This window comes from Pyxicephalus adspersus, chromosome 5 (assembly GCF_032062135.1).
Source record: "Pyxicephalus adspersus chromosome 5, UCB_Pads_2.0, whole genome shotgun sequence".
In the NCBI taxonomy this organism is placed as follows: Eukaryota; Metazoa; Chordata; class Amphibia; order Anura; family Pyxicephalidae; genus Pyxicephalus; species Pyxicephalus adspersus.
In genome coordinates, this window is record NC_092862.1 from 129122750 (window position 1) to 129138828 (window position 16079).

A 16079-nucleotide genomic window follows, 5' to 3' on the forward strand; every position below is an offset into this window, starting at 1 on the left:
CAATTGTAAATAAAAAAACCCACAGGGCACATTATCAATTACACAATATTGCGTTTCTCGGTGGTGCCAATTGTTAAAAACAAAACCAGCAATCGGGAGCTTTAACTCACAAACATCAGTGTTCTGGAACATAACACCCAAGAGAACATGATTCACTCTGAAACATTACTTAGATCCAGACCCAAAAAAATGTAATTGAAGATGGTGGTGATAACATTTTAAATCAAACAGTGTTTATGGATCCTGCCTGCAAGTTTAGTGGAAAAAATACACTGATAATAACCCAATTAGGACAAGTTCCTAAGTAGATTTGTGCTGTAAGTCTGTGGCAGAATTAGCCATTACAAACAAAATCTAATTTGGAAAATGTAAACAGTCTAATCTGTTTAAGACATTGGTGGACCTGCGTTAGATTATTGCCATTTAGAAATGTAACATGCTAGTTTACAGTAATAAATGAGTTCCCTCGGCAGAAATACTGTAACGTCCTTTGTTATGTCTGCTGGAACCAACAACAAGGGATTTCTTAAAAGGCAGCTCTAAATATGCTTTGATATTACCGCCAGTTATACATCTTTTGACTATGGTAAGGCTGGCAATATAAAATGCTTTTGATGTGTTCATACTCCATTTTACTTAATGTGCAGTCAAACACTTGGCATAGCACTTACAGTACAGTAGAATCATAGAATAATTCTGGTAGACTAAGACTGGTGGTCTTAATAATAATAATAATAATAATAATAATAATCTTCTTTCATTATTCATTGTACATAGACCATCTTTGGATTAAGGGGATACATTTACCCACAGCCTATTCTTTGATACCACACATAGCACACTTATATACATAATTTTGGAAGGCCTCTCCCATTTTTTTTCATACTTTTCTGTTCCTCTTTTGTCCACCATGGTTCTTCTTCTTTTTCCTTTGTGGGCCGGCCTTTACCATAAGTGACAGGTGCAACTGCACATTGCAACAAGGGACACTGGAAAAACTGTCTTCATTGCTAAGCGATGGAATGGCCACTTTTACACCTAAAATTCAGCAGTGGCTAGTGCAGCACAACAACAGTGTTGAAAATGTTCGGGTAGAGATGAGTGGGCATGGTTAGCTATTGAGAGGAGCAGTACAGTCTTAGCGCTGCAAATTACCGGGAAAAATTGGGCCTGGGCAGGAAGTGGGTGAAATAGTAAGTCAGGTTGAAAAAAGAAATATGTCCATTAAGTTCAACCACTAGGGAAATAAACATATTCCAGATATAAAACCCTATAGACATAGTGGGTGAATTATTTCCTATTCAAATATCAGGAGAAAATATTTTGTCAGTCAATCGATACCCTTTGAGATGAAGGTGATACCACTCTCTGCCCTCAGTGTTTCCAATGGTAACACCAGCCCAGATCCTATGAACAAACCTTTAAAAGGGCATAACCCTTTCCCATTTCAAATCACATTATCCAATACTGAAACAACAAGTTTTGCTTTAGAAACAATTTGTTTTTTTTGAAAACATATAAGGTATACATATACAAAGATATACAATGATAGGAAAAATTTTTTTTTTTTCATATTATTCTTCATAGTCCACATCTCTTAAACATAGACTTGGGAAAATGTCCATATACAGCTGTTAGTACAACCCTAACCAGATCGTATGAGCTTTTTTGTCAGTCTTTATATATAGTTTAAATTTAGGTACTGGTGACTTAATCTCTTCAATGCACAGGTTCAGGGATAGAGTCTTATTCATGACCTGATTGGGGTTCATCACGGAAAAACAGAGAATATTGTTTAGTAAGAGACTTGTGGTTTACAGGCCAATAACCTCAGCAGTTCTCCACTACTTTAGACTGAATGAATGTAGAGTGCCAAAGATTGTCTCCCTTTTCTTAAATAATATACAGTCATTGGTTGGGACTAGTCACTTTCCTGGAGGATTTAGCACTAATATATAAAAATGATTGAGTTTCAGTTACAAGTTTTAGTAAAGGGACCAGTCCCAGGCAACATATTCTGAACAAAACCTAATAGTAACTGTATGTCTGTAGTGGTGCTTCTGTCTTGTTAATGGTTTATATTGTTTGATTGCTACAGACTAGTCTTGTTTGCTGGAATCACCCATGTAACTGTTTGTTGTAGTGATCTTGGTAGCTGTATTTTTTTTTTTATTTCACTGGCTTCAGACTGCATGATCCTATAAAGGCTTCCAAAAAAGGTATTTTTCCAACTCCTCACATCTATATTCCTATAGAGCTGCATTGTTTTCCAACCTGTGCAAAAAAACTTCATTTGTTTTTTCCATGGAAAACAAAACAATCAGAGGACTCCTCAGAGATTATCTAACATGTTAAAAAATCTCTGCAAATAAAAGTGCTTTATACATTCAGGAGGAATAATAATGAAGACATCATTACAAATTTTGCTTAAATCAGTTGCCATCTTGTGTTAATTGGGCTGTGCAATATTTTATTTCCTCAACACACTGCTGAATACTATATGTATAAATGTAGGTAGTACAAATAATTGAATTGACCTCTATAGTGTTTTTGATAATATAAGCAAGTGATTCTTATATCTGGCTCTTCTGCAATGTGCAGTACTAGCAGTCCAGGGATCAGAAAGAAAGAATACCAGGCTGGGGAACAGGTTCATGACCAAAATACATTTTTAACTGGGGTGAAATAGAGATCATCAACGTTCTGTCCTAGTAGACTGTGATGCCTCGCTCAAAAAACAGATCCAACATAGTACGGATGTACAATTTCTGTAAACATACAAACCAGTTAGATTTCATTAGCTATAACAATAAAAGAAAAGTATCAAATACGTTCACTTATTTTGTGACTAAATAATGGAAACCCATCCTGAAGAAAGCTTTTGTAAGTAAACATCTGTATATGTACACATATACATGTATAAATATGTACTAAAGATGGTCCACTAGCAGCACTGGAGCATAACAAACAAGTAACAATTTTCTTTCTTCCTTTTGCTTACAAAGGATGGAGATGAGAATGAGGTGAGAGCCGGTAGCCTGGCGCTGCACAAAGCATTGCATGTTTTCTTTTTAATGTCTTCTGTGCTCCTGTTGTACACATTTTGGGAATCACTGCTGGTATACTGACTTGGTAATACCATCGGTTCACAGTCAGCAGTATAGTTACTGTTATAGGTACATGTTGCTCCTTGTCTATACCCTGTGTCATAAAAAAACTCTATTTCTTTTAAATTTTCTTCTCTTCAACTTTGCTTTAAAAAATATATTTTCACAATTATCAACTGTGCAATCTGTCTACTGTGCTTTTAGTTTTGTCTAAGGATTTTCAGAGTTCCCACATTGGTTCAATCCATTTCCAGTCTCATATTCAGGGTTTCAGTTTTTTTTTTATATATATTCACTTTTTCTGTTGGTTAAACTTAAACTTGATGTACTTTTTCCAACCCAGTGTAAGCAATGTAAGATCTTCAAAGGCTGTGCTTCCTCTGACTGCATGCCTCATAATGTTTAGATTGAGATTTGGTGATTTCACTACTGTTCTGCTTACTGTTTTTCAAACTGGAGAGAAAGCTGCATCCCAAGTATTGTAATGCCAAGACTTTCCTTGGACTACATTGGCAGGACAGCAGGGATATGAGGAAGCAAAGTCCTGCTCCTTCAACAAATTGACTGACTCCACACACAGACACTGGGCCTGATTAAAGCTCTCCAAGGCCTGAGAAGATACTCTTTCATCAGTGAACCTGGGTGATCCAGCTATTCCAACATTGTTAGCAATGTTTTCAGTCTTGGACCCGATCCCTTGCAGGTTTTCTGGATCACCCAGGTCTACTGATGAGAGTGTAGCCTTGGAGAGCTTTAATAAATCAGACACACAGGCCCTGATTTTTAAAGCTATCCAAGGCTAGAGAGAATATACTTTCATCCGTGAAGCTGGGTGATCCAGCAAACCTGGAATGGATTTCTTCAAAATCATTTGCTGGACCAGATCCATTCCAGATTTGAGAGATTTATTAAATCAGATCCACAGTGTGGAGCAAGGCAGAGAAAACCAGTAAAGGGAAAAGATAAGCTAGCGGATGCCTATATGTAATACTAGTTACTGTTCTTTTTCCTTTGCTTTAGCATCATAAACTCCATATGAAGTAATACAGTTACATAAAGTTAAACATCTCCAGTCCATTTGAGGATTTGGTATTGCATGACTATGGGCCTAATTTATTAAATGTATTGAAGCTCTCCAAGACTTGAGAATATACCCTTTATCAGTGAACCTGAGTGATCCAGCAAACCTAGAATGGATTTCCTAAAAATCATTTGCTATTTGTTAGCAAATGTTTTCAATCCTGGACTAGATCCATTCCAAGTTTTTTGGATCACCCAGGTTCAGTGATGAAAATTTATCATCTCCAGCTTTGGAGAGGTTTAATAAATCAGGCTGTATGTCTCAAGCCAGAAAGCATCAAATAAACATGTATTTTTCCTCTTTAGGATGCTGGAGAAATGGTCCGATCATTTGTTGGTGGCTTGGAACTCATCGTAAATTTGTTAAAATCAGAAAACAAGGAAGTTCTAGCAAGCGTCTGTGCAGCCATCACTAATATCGCTAAAGATGAAGAAAATTTAGCTGTTATAACAGATCATGGTGTAGTCCCATTGTTATCTGCCCTGGCCAATACGGTAAGAATCTCTAAGATACAGAATGCATTTTATTTTGGACTGTGAAGTTTCTTTAAAGCATTACTAAGGGGTATTTTAGTAAGTGCAGTGAGTTGGTTTTTAAAATCTGTCAAATGTATTTTTTTTAATGTGATCTGTCTATTTTAGAATTGCACGCTGTTTCATATTCTAACTATTACATTTTACATACAAAATTCTAGGTGCTCCTCCCAGTGATTATTTGCATTTCTAATAATGCAATCAGCATCCTTGCTAAACAATCAATTTCTAGTCATGGTTGGTTTATGTACCTGTACCTCCAAATAAGTGGCAGCATTCCCAATATGTTTTAGTATCCTGCATTTGGTTTTAGCACTTGATTAGTGTGGGAATTGGGCTTGGAGGGCATCCAATTTGTAGATCAGTCTAAACCAAATACACAAAATAATTTTCTCTGCTTTGAGATTCAGCAGAAGCCAAGCTGTATCTTTACCTACCTTCATTTACTGCTTTGACATGCTGAGGAGTGTCTGCACAAATCTCCTAATTTTTATAATCCTGCCACAATACTATAAAAAGTAACATTTCTGTAACTGTCCTGGAGTTAAAGGTTACAGTATGTGTACAAATAATACATAACAGTATCTTCAGTATAACAGGACTACCTGAATATACAGGTAAACCCTTAAAATTGAACTGTCTAAAAGTTAAAAATACAAAGTATTAACATTGAGGAACAGACAACAAAATGTGCCTACAACTATGATTCTTTTTTGTGCACCCCAAAAACCCATAAGTCCAACTATCCTGTTCTCCAAAGCCTCACCCTATGGATCAAAGCTCCACCAGTATTTTAACGAAACCAGCATCATAGCAGAGGTCAAGTCTCACCATAGGCAGTGCACTAGGAATCTGATTTGGAGGACTTTTAAACTCTTTTTTTTCCAGTAATATTGATAGTCTGTTCAGCAGTTTTATTAGTTTGTACATTTAATTCATGTGACGGGTCCAGTTTAATATAAAATAAAGGCATAACATTTTACTGCTCTGTATCAAGTTCTAGGTCTAGGTGGTTATGTAATATCATAAGTTAATATGTGAGTCTATAATTGAAAAAGAATCTGCTTGTAATAGTGCGGCCACAAGTTTCAAACTGCGTCTCTAGCTCCTATCACTCCCATGACACCTGGCTGCTAAAGATTGTTTAACAAGTCAGCCTCTCCATCCCTGCATGGACGGACAGCACGCTGCAAACCGCTATAAAACTTGAGATAACATTTCACTCCTCAGAATTTGATGGCACCCCAGTCCCAGCAAACGTTTTCTTTCTTGGTTATGGAACGCCAATAACATAAATACCTTCCTTACCACAGTCCGTAAACTGTTCCATGTTTTTTACACATTATCTCAAATACCAAGGGACCTCTTAAGCAAAATATAAGTTTAAAAAGGAAAAAATGTGAAAGTGTCTCAGAGGTTTTCAAGCTATGCAAAGTTTCAAAGATAGATTCATCTCTTTTGTTTTCTACAGACGGATGACAAGCTGAGACGCCATTTGGCTGAAGCCATTGCACGCTGCTGCGCATGGGGGAACAACCGGGTGGCTTTTGGAGAAGCCAATGCCGTAGCCCCTCTTGTACGATACTTGAAATCTAGTGATCCATCTGTTCATCGTGCCACAGCTCAAGCCTTATACCAACTTTCTGAAGATGCTAACAACTGCATAACAATGCAAGAGAATGGAGCAGTTAAAGTAAGTGATTAGCTGTGGATGGTTCGCAATCACAAAAGGCAATATATAAAAACAGTAAATAACAAGCAGTGATCCAGAACTGCCAATCAGAAATGATCTTTTATTGGTATAATTACAAAGGAGTCTAAAATCCGATATCAACTGGCTGAGTTCTGGAAATAATAATACCTGATTGTGTATACCGTACCTTCCCCTTGCTCCCCCACCTTGAGATGAATACATTTTGTTTTAAAGTTTATAAGCTTGCACAAGCTTTTGCCATGTTCTTCATGACCAGCAGTAAACATTAGATTTCTAATTTCTGTCCTGGAGGGAACTAACAATAGAAATTTATATGTTGTGTTAAAACATACAGTCGCTACAGTGCAAGGACTACATACAGAATATAACATGACACAAACCAGGGAGAGAGGGGGGTTGGTTCTATTCATTAAAATTTATAATCTATTAGAGTTACCTTATTACTGCACTATACTTATGAGCCGTGGCCACTGCTGCTGTCCTACGCTTTTAGGTAAATCCCCACTAGCTGCAGACAGCAATGTGTGGAAAACATGGCATGCCTTGGAACTCAATGAGAACATGTAACACTACAAGCTCAATGTATTGTACACAAACCACATCAAGATGCTTAATTAATCAAACATAGTATGCAAATGTATCCAGGGAGACTGCAAAGTTGCTTTTAAAGGAAGTCTTTGGTGGTGTGTTTAAGACTCCTGCAATGAAGCACTTCAGGTGTTTAAAGCATGGCAGCAGTAGTTGAGACTAAGGGACACATTTATCAAAAATGTTATGTTTAATTGTTCTCTTTTTATTATTCTACACATTTATCAGTTGTAGATTTGCTTGAACGCATTTTTATTGCTTTCAGCAATCCTCTATTTGACATTATCTTTGTCTCCTTTGTCTTTTATTTTGAAGTGCAATACATACAAATCATATGTGTTTTTTATTGGTACATCTGAGTAATTTAAAAGTGCTCATAAATTATTCAGTTTTACAGGGAACATACATTAGCCAATGAGGATTTTAATAGGAATATTAAACCAGAACTTTAATTAAAAAAAAACCCCAAGATTCCAGGAGGCTTCTTCGGTATTCTTCCTTATTCTGCTTATGTCACCCAATCTCACAATGCGCAGGCATTCTGGAAAAGCCTTATTTACCCATGCCTGAGATATTTAAATAGCGCCAACATATTACGCAGTGCTGTACATTAAATAGGGGTTGCAAATGACAGACAAATACAGACAGCGAAACAGGAGGAGGATAGAACCCGGCCCCAACTACCTTACAATCTAGGAGGTGGGGAATCAACACACAATAGAAGGGGAGATATGTAGTGGTGGGAAGTAGTGGTGGTTTCAATTGACAGAAGAAGAAGGGTAGGCAAATTTTAAAAAAAATGGCTTTTGAGTGCTCTTTTAAATGAGCAGAAAGTAGGAGCAAGCCGAATAGGATGAGGAAGACCATTCCAGAGAGTCAGGGCAGCTCTAGAAAAGTCTTGGAGCCGTGCTTTTGACAAGGTTATGAGTGAGGGAGTCATTAGTAGGTCATTGGAGGAGTGAAGAGAACAGCTAGAGGAGTTTTTTTTACCAGGTCAGAAAGATAAGTGGGTCAAGAACTGTGGAGGGATTTGAAGGCAAAGCACAGGAGCTTGAATTTGATTCTAAGGTAAAATGGAAGCCAGTGAACAGAACTGCAAAGGTGGGAAGGATGGATGAGTCTGGCTGCAGCATTCATAATAGATTGTAGAGGAGAGAGTGGGGTTAGTGGAATACCAGAGAGGAGGAGGTTACAGTAGACCAGATGAGAGATGATAAGAGCGTGTACAAGGAGTTTGGTGGCCTCTGGGGACAGGTAGGGGCGGATTTTGGTGATGTTGCGTAGATGAAAGTGTCAGGACTTGGAAATGTTTTGAATATGGGGGTTAAATGAGGGGGCAGAATCAAAAGTGATGCCAAGACAACATGCCTGAGGGCATGTGCAGAGGGAGAAGCCTGAAGCCTCCTGGAATACATTAGGTATGTATCCCAGGAGGCTCTAGGTTTCCAATTCAGTCTTTACTGTTGCAGCATCGAGGGAGGGGTTCTCCCCTTCTAACCAAAAAATGGTATTAAAAAAAAATAGTTTTATCATTATATAAAAAGTTATCCATCCTTTTATTAATTAATGACACATTAATGATATGCCATAGGAGCAAATTATGTTTCAATCTGTTTTAGCCAGGTCAGCAAAAAATTTTGGTTGGTAACTTTTTTGCTTATTAAGTTAGTGGATTTACTTTACTGTACTACAACCCATTTATTCTTCCTCTCAAAGACTCCTTTGTAAATTTAATTCAGTATTCATTTAATTCCCAATAGCATATATATTATTTACTCATCCTTTTTGATGTTAATATTTGCTGTTATTGGAATAAGAATGTAATTAGAAAAAGAACAGCTTGATTTTCACATCATAAAGGGCCCATTCAATGAATTCTACCCTAATTCAATGTACACCATTCTACAGATAGTAAAGAAGCAGCAGTGGAAAGACTAGCCACAAAACTAAGAATAATAAAGAATTTTTGTCTTGTCCTCCAAGCTATGTGCTAATTAAAGCCAATTACTAAATAGCCGCAATTTATTTTTATTATTTCTAGAACCAGTGACGTCCTTGCTGCACAGTGGCAAAATAAGTATAAATTAAGGTGACGTCTGTCACTTGATATTAATTAGCCGCTCTTTAAACAGCCAAAAACAAGCTCGCTAGTTAATCCATCATCTGCCGAGAAAACACCTCCGTCCAAGTTTTCTGTACCAGACTCGGCAACTACATCAATCATATCACACAGGAGAAAAGTTCACGGAGACAAGAGGCCGCATAAAACTCCCTTTCTCTTCTCAGCCTCTGTTTATCTTAGGAAGGGGCTACTGTACTATGAAAACCCTTAAGTGTAATTTATACTGCCTTTAACTGGGTGTCAGGTGCCAACAATTTCTTAAAGTCTAAGGAAAACCGTGACACAATCAGTAACACAATGAGTTTCATGTATAAAAGGCAAATGATCGAATGTTTTGCCCGTGGCAACCAATCAGAGCGAAGCATATCTAAAAACAAGAACAAACTAATATATTCCAGTTTACCAGATCCTAAATGTGGTAGTTGCCTTTTTTAAACTTTATTTACTAGTAACCCTGCCATTAACATACTTTCTGTTGTAATGTGACAACACTGTGCACTGTACTGTATGTAGGGAGATGCAGTGTTATCACTAGGGATAGATAAGACAAAAAATATGTAGCTTTTTCATAAATCAAAGCCTAAATACTATGTACAGTAACCTGCAAAGCTACTAATCTAAAATTGCTGGCAGAAATATTTGGGAAGACAAAGGAAAAAAAATGTGTTGTTTTCTATAACAATGTGTTTTGCTAACCATATGTTAGCTTTGATTAATAAAAAAACAGCATGATTTTTTAACATATCTTTACCACAGGATCAGACGTATCATTCTAACATGAGATATGTCTGTTTAACTATGCACCAATCTACACTTCAGAAATAAGAGCTCTGCATGCTTAGATAGAAATTGCATTTAATGCAGTTGTGCATTCTTAATACAACTGCTCAGTCCAATAGGCACCAGAGTCTCTCTATAGTTGCTCAACCAGGGTTCCGTAGAGCCCAGGGGGTTCCTCCAGAAGTTGCTAAGGAATTCCTCGATCAGTGAGCAATTTGTGCATATCAATTACATTACATATCATTACAAGCATAACTTTGTGTGATGCTTGTAATGAGGGTGTACCCATTATTCATCTATATTGAGCGCAGTGGAGTGTGAGAGCAGAAATGTTATGTAGGTTTTTCAAAGCAAAACTTTTTTAATATATGACAAATGCAGTACAGCACTGAAAAGAGGAAAAGCGTGTGAGGCTTTAGGAAAATTATTGTCATTGTAAATACACATAGTTTCCCCTTTAATATGTAGTAGCCATATGAAGTAGAAGCTCACATCTGAGTATTTATACACATGGTCAAAATTGTCTCTCCGGTAGTTACTTTTATACACTGTACCTGTACAGTAGCACAAAAATATTGAGTGGTTGTGGGTACGGATTTTTAACCAGCCTCGATGTTGTCATAGTCTGATTCAGATTAAGCCATGCCCATATACAGAAACCTGCTTGTTAAATAAAGCTGGCAAGTGGGAAAATAGGTTTTCATGCACTTTTTTCTGTTCAGGTCAAGGTTTGCAAACTTTGTAAGTTAGACTTCTGACTGGAGTTCATTTTTGAAAAACTAGAGTACTACTATCAAATTTCTTGGCGTTTGGAATATACAAGTGCTGCATTATAGTCTGCCTAATCCCACTCGGGGAAAAACATGAGCGAGAGGGGACCGGCTTATCTTTGCTTCACTCTGTGTATGTAGAAAGACATCAATTTTTGCATCGGTTGGATACCCTACTGACTGGTTGGCAAGAGGGCTTCTCTTGGCAGCTGTCTGGCATCCATCTGACATTAAAAACAGGAGCTTGTACTGTTAAGGCGGTGAAAGAAAACTACTCAACAATGTCTGCTGCTTGAAACCATTCCACAGGCAAACAAGCCGTCCTAAATGAGAAGCCCAAGCACTTTTTTTTTTTAACTCAGTCATTCTATTTCTACAAACGAATGTATTGCCTTTTCATAGTTTTTAGATGTAGATAAGAAACAGTTCAGAGAGCTACTAATAATATTTTTTAGGGTAGGTTATTGTCATTGGAACCTTGTCTAGTGGTTATAGTTTGTAATATATATTTACATGTGGTAAGCAATATTTGCCTATTGCATATTCTCAATTTCTAGTGCTACATCATGGTGGTGCTTTACTGCTCTTTCAATCAATTTCTCATTTGGCTGTTTAAAAAAAACTAAAAAATATTATTATTATTTGTAGTTATATAGCACTGACAGATTACACAGAGCTTTACCAAGTACAAAGTCATGTCACTAGCCTTCCCTCCAGAAGGGCTCACATTCTAATGTCCCTACCTTAGTCATATTTCATTGCCAAAGTCTAAGCCCAATTCTTGGGGAGGCCAATTAACTTAACTGGATGTTTTTGAGATATATCTGCAGAGACCAACTTGTGCAAATCCCACTGAAATCAATTAAATAAACAAAATAGGTAGACCAAAGACAGTAAGGCTTGGCCATCCTCTTGCCAGAAAATGGAGCAGACTCTTTTTAACATGCTGCAGTTCCTAATATACACTATGAAAAGTGAAGATCGTGCAGTGAAATCTTTTTGTAATTTTAGTGCAGAAGATGTGCCTCTGCAACCTCTACAGCTTTAATGTATATGGATGTATATGTAAACACTTTCACAATCCTTTCCAACAACAAACGACTGCGCGATGCATGAACGAGAACTGTACATACTGCACCGTTCTGCTCTATGAAGAGGGGAGGAGGAGAAGGATCCCTTCACTTGCATAACGATCGTTCACTGTCCACCGTCCGTGGATCGGCCAGGACAGTCGTTCTGACAATGAATACACACAAGATTCAGATATCAGCTCTAAACCGTTTGTTGGATGAGAAACATTGCACGTGTGTACCTAGCTTAAGATAGAGGATAGGTTTCAGTGTTCAAATAGTTAAAAAACCTGAGTAGGTCTGATACCACTTATTCCACAAAAATGCAATGTGCTGTTAACCAACAATATGCTATCTACATAATATTGTCTATTTTGGAAGTCAAACTTTGCTCTGGCCACTTTGACGTCACAACCTTATGTACTGTTAATTTAATCCTCCTGTGAGCTCTGCAGTTTTATAAAGTACCAGCACTGAGGTAGGTCCTTTCTTTTCTGGGCTTACATGAAGTGGTTTAAATGACACTGGACAATATTAAGCCATACAGATCCTGAATTGCAGAGTGATGAGTCTGCTGGGGTATAGCTCCAGAGACAAAAATAATATTGCAGCCAGATTTTTTTAATTTATGTAGGCCAGTAATGCTTTCAAACGATAAGGCAGAGGTTGGGCTTTATGCTAGCTATAGATGAGATGTCCCCAAACAATAGTGGATAATGAGACATTTGGCTGTCACTATTACCACTGGGTTCTGGTGTTTGACAGAATCAGCAACCTTACTTCAATTTTGTGTACATATCAGTGTATTTAAACTGCTGTTCACTGAATGTCATAGTAAGTGGTGGTGTTTCTTTAAAATAAATGAAAAAATAAGAATCTCTAAATATGTGCAGCTCAATTTAATGGAAAAGATTGCTACCGCCCTGTGTCTGCCAAGCTCCACGCTGCGCCAGAGGAGAGGAATCTGGCACTGTCCGCAGCAAGCAACTTCATCTTTCATCTGCATTTCTCTTCTGTATTTATCCTGCTGCAAGAAAATTCCGAGAATGTCTTTTCCTTCCGACTTGGCTCTCCCGATAAACCACAGAAATACTCACAGCAACGTCTTGCAATTGTTCGGCTTTATGTACACTACATGGCTGGGGCTCTGCTCTATAACAAATGTATATTTAATTTGACAGCAATAAAACAAAAGATAAAGCACTACTTAAGGCGTGTTCATGTATAGCACAGATCCATGGCGAAACTCTGATCTAGTTTCAATTGTTAAAATTGACATAGCCTGGATGACCTAACTCCAAGGCCGGTTGCCAGCTAATGTTTAGTTTTTCTATGAACAAAAACACAAAGATCACTGCTATTCCCAGCTGTGAGGCTTAAAGAGAACCTGTAATTTGCCCATTCAGGCAGAAACAGGTTCACTTTAATAGCAGCAGCAACAAAAACTCATCTTTATTGCCTCACTACTATATTCAGCCACCTGGAAAGAAGAAGAGTGTTGCCCCTTCCACCTACACCGCTTCCACCTATGTGAAGTGCAATGGCCATTGTAATATGGGGGTGGAGCTTGGACAAAGTTTCCCTCTTTTACCCCTGGTGGTTTAATGTAGCAGCAAAGGACGATGAAGGTAATTATGTGATAGTGGCAGTTAAAGCTAATCTCTAAGCAGATAGACAGGCTTTGTGTATTAATTGATTATATATTAACATACAACTAGCACAATTACCTGCATCTATCTTACTACGTTTCTGTCATCCCCTGCAAAACAGCAAAACAAACTGGCTGGAAGGGCTTCAGGATAGAGGTGATAACCTGTTAGCAGTTTAATGACAGGGAGCTGACACTGCTGTATTTTCTATGGCCATGTTCAAGCGAACATTTAGAAAGAAACATGAAAAAAAGTCATGTCATTACCATCTATGCTAAGCATCTTCGACATTCTACACAATTACTGTAGAACATTAGTGAGCCAGAAGAACATAATTAGTTTTAAAATATGTATGGCATATGTATGGCACCATTTATTTACATTTTTTTTTTTTTTGATAAAAGCATTTATTACTGGGTGAACCCATGACTCTAGAGTCTACACTCATTCAGCACTGTTTATTTTCTATAACAGGGGTCGATAAACCCTGGCCTTTAGGCCAGATACGGCCTAGCCGGTAGTTCATTCCGGCCTAACGCCCCCTGGCCGATCTAGCCTAATGCCAACCAGATCAGCTAAGGGGCATTAGGAACTACTGGAGCTGCTGGAGCTCCGGTGACGCCCCCTTGCAGTTGATACTTCTGCCAGCGCGGTATATAGGGAATGCTCCCTGAAAGGAAATCCCTGTCCTTCACAATGCATACGGAGGAGAGGGATTTCATTTCAGGGGGCGTTCCCTGGTGGTGGGTGGCGCTCCCGCCCACCCCATAAATAGCCTTAGGGGCCATAAAACTTTGCTGACCCCTGTTCTAAAAAGAGAGCAAAGCAAAAGCTATTAGCCTTCTTTTTTATATAAATATCCTTATTTCTAGACACGTGTGGTAAACAGAAACAGATACAAATGTTTAAACCAAAGGTCAAATAAACAGACAACCGAACAATCATTTTTTAGCAAAAATTCCACAAAATTTATTGAAATGGAGCAGTCACCAACATTACATTCTGTTATGATTGGGGAGAGGAGGAAGACAAAGGGATGAGGACTGCTAAAGAAGCAAAGGAAGAAATTATAAAATATTTTAATAGAAAGAAGAAAGGGGGTATTCAGCAAGCATTAGTACTCTATAGTCAGTAGAGGACTTGAATAGTTGTTCCCTATATAGGGTTCATTAGTTCTTTAGCTGTTTGCCTTATGACTCTTTCCCTTTCTGTTCAATTCACTGAATAGAGCCATATGATTAGAAAGACTAGTGGAAAGAAATCACTGCTTTCAGCCATGGGCATAAATTTTAGCTTAAACTATTGAAAATGGACACACAAATGTCCACAGGAGCCCCACCAGGAGGATGCAAAATATTATACAATATTAAATAGTAAATTTAGTTTAATAGAAAATATTTTCTTTTATTCCTGGCCTTAGTAATAAAGCATAAAAACCTTTTCTTAAAACTAAATATTTTTAAGTCTTAGACACCAGTATAAAGAATTGATTTGCTGGACTAATATATATAAATATATATTATTACTTTTCTTTCTTACACTTTGACAGTCCCCTATTTAAAAGGAATCTGATATGAAATAAATGATGTCAATGGTAGTTGCATGGTTGTTCTCCTCACCAACCAGCTTAGGCAAACACAGAGCTCAAATAAGTAGACAACCACTAAAACAGGTGGACCGGTCCTGCATTCTTGTTCTAGCTGAGCAACTTGCTAAGAAACAAAACTGAAGGGTAAGAATGAAGGACAGGCAATTAGATTTCCAGAAGAAGTTGGTCATGGCAGTTTTTTAACATGTTACATGATTACTATTACTGAATTACTATTAATGCAGTCATCGGGCAACAAGGTGGCTCAGAGGTCAGCACTCTGGCCTTTGCAGCTCTAGGTCCTAGGTTTGAATCTCAGCCAGGACACTATCTGCATAAAGTTTTCAGGTTCATCCCATGTTTGCATGGGCTTCCTCACTTGTTCCAAAAACATGTACTTAGATTATTGTCTTCCCCAGAAAATTGACCTTAGACTGTATTAAATACATATGACTAAGGTTGGGTCTTTAGTTTGTGAGCCCCTTTGAGGGAGAGCTAGTGACATGACTATGAACTTTGTACAGTGCTGTGTAAAAAGTTGGTGCTATATAAAAACTGTAAAATAATAATGCAGCAAAGATTCTTTGAATGTTCTGTAACCTGTAGCAACCTATCAGTTTTCATTTAGTCAGTGCAGAGCAGACTAGCAGCAACAGCCTGTTTTTCTTAACCGTGTCCTTATGTGTCCCTAATGTAGCATGGAATGAAAAGATTAATTTATATTATGCCTAACACCTCGACCGCTGAGAATACACCTGAAAATGCACTTATATCTCCCAAGTCCAGGGACGTTAGACAGAAGCAACGTCTGCCTTCAATTTATGCCTGTGTTCAGCAGTTCAGAGCTCTGCACTGTGTTTTAGCCATAAAGAAACTATGCAGCTGGGATGAGTGATAACAGATTTCCTTGTGGTTATCAGCCACATTGTCAGTACGAGTAGAAGATCTGCTGTGTTTTATCGGAGGGGAAGGCTTTCATTGGAGCAGTTAACATAAAAGAATGTTTACAGCGCAATTCAACAGACCTGTCATTGTCAAACTCCATCCAAGTAGTACCTTTTTTGGACAGTTTCAGTG

The 16079-nt window shown here is 37.9% G+C and overlaps 1 protein-coding gene across 1 annotated transcript in view; it reads left to right on the forward strand.

The window, feature by feature from the left end:
- The window catches only part of ODAD2 (outer dynein arm docking complex subunit 2), an 88638-nt gene that overhangs the window by 68396 nt on the left and 4163 nt on the right, over positions 1–16079 (forward strand). Inside the window, exons 17-18 of the mRNA XM_072413403.1 lie at positions 4494–4682; positions 6193–6414. Of these exons, the coding sequence (XP_072269504.1) occupies positions 4494–4682; positions 6193–6414 (411 nt within the window). The remainder of the gene's footprint in view (positions 1–4493; positions 4683–6192; positions 6415–16079) is intronic.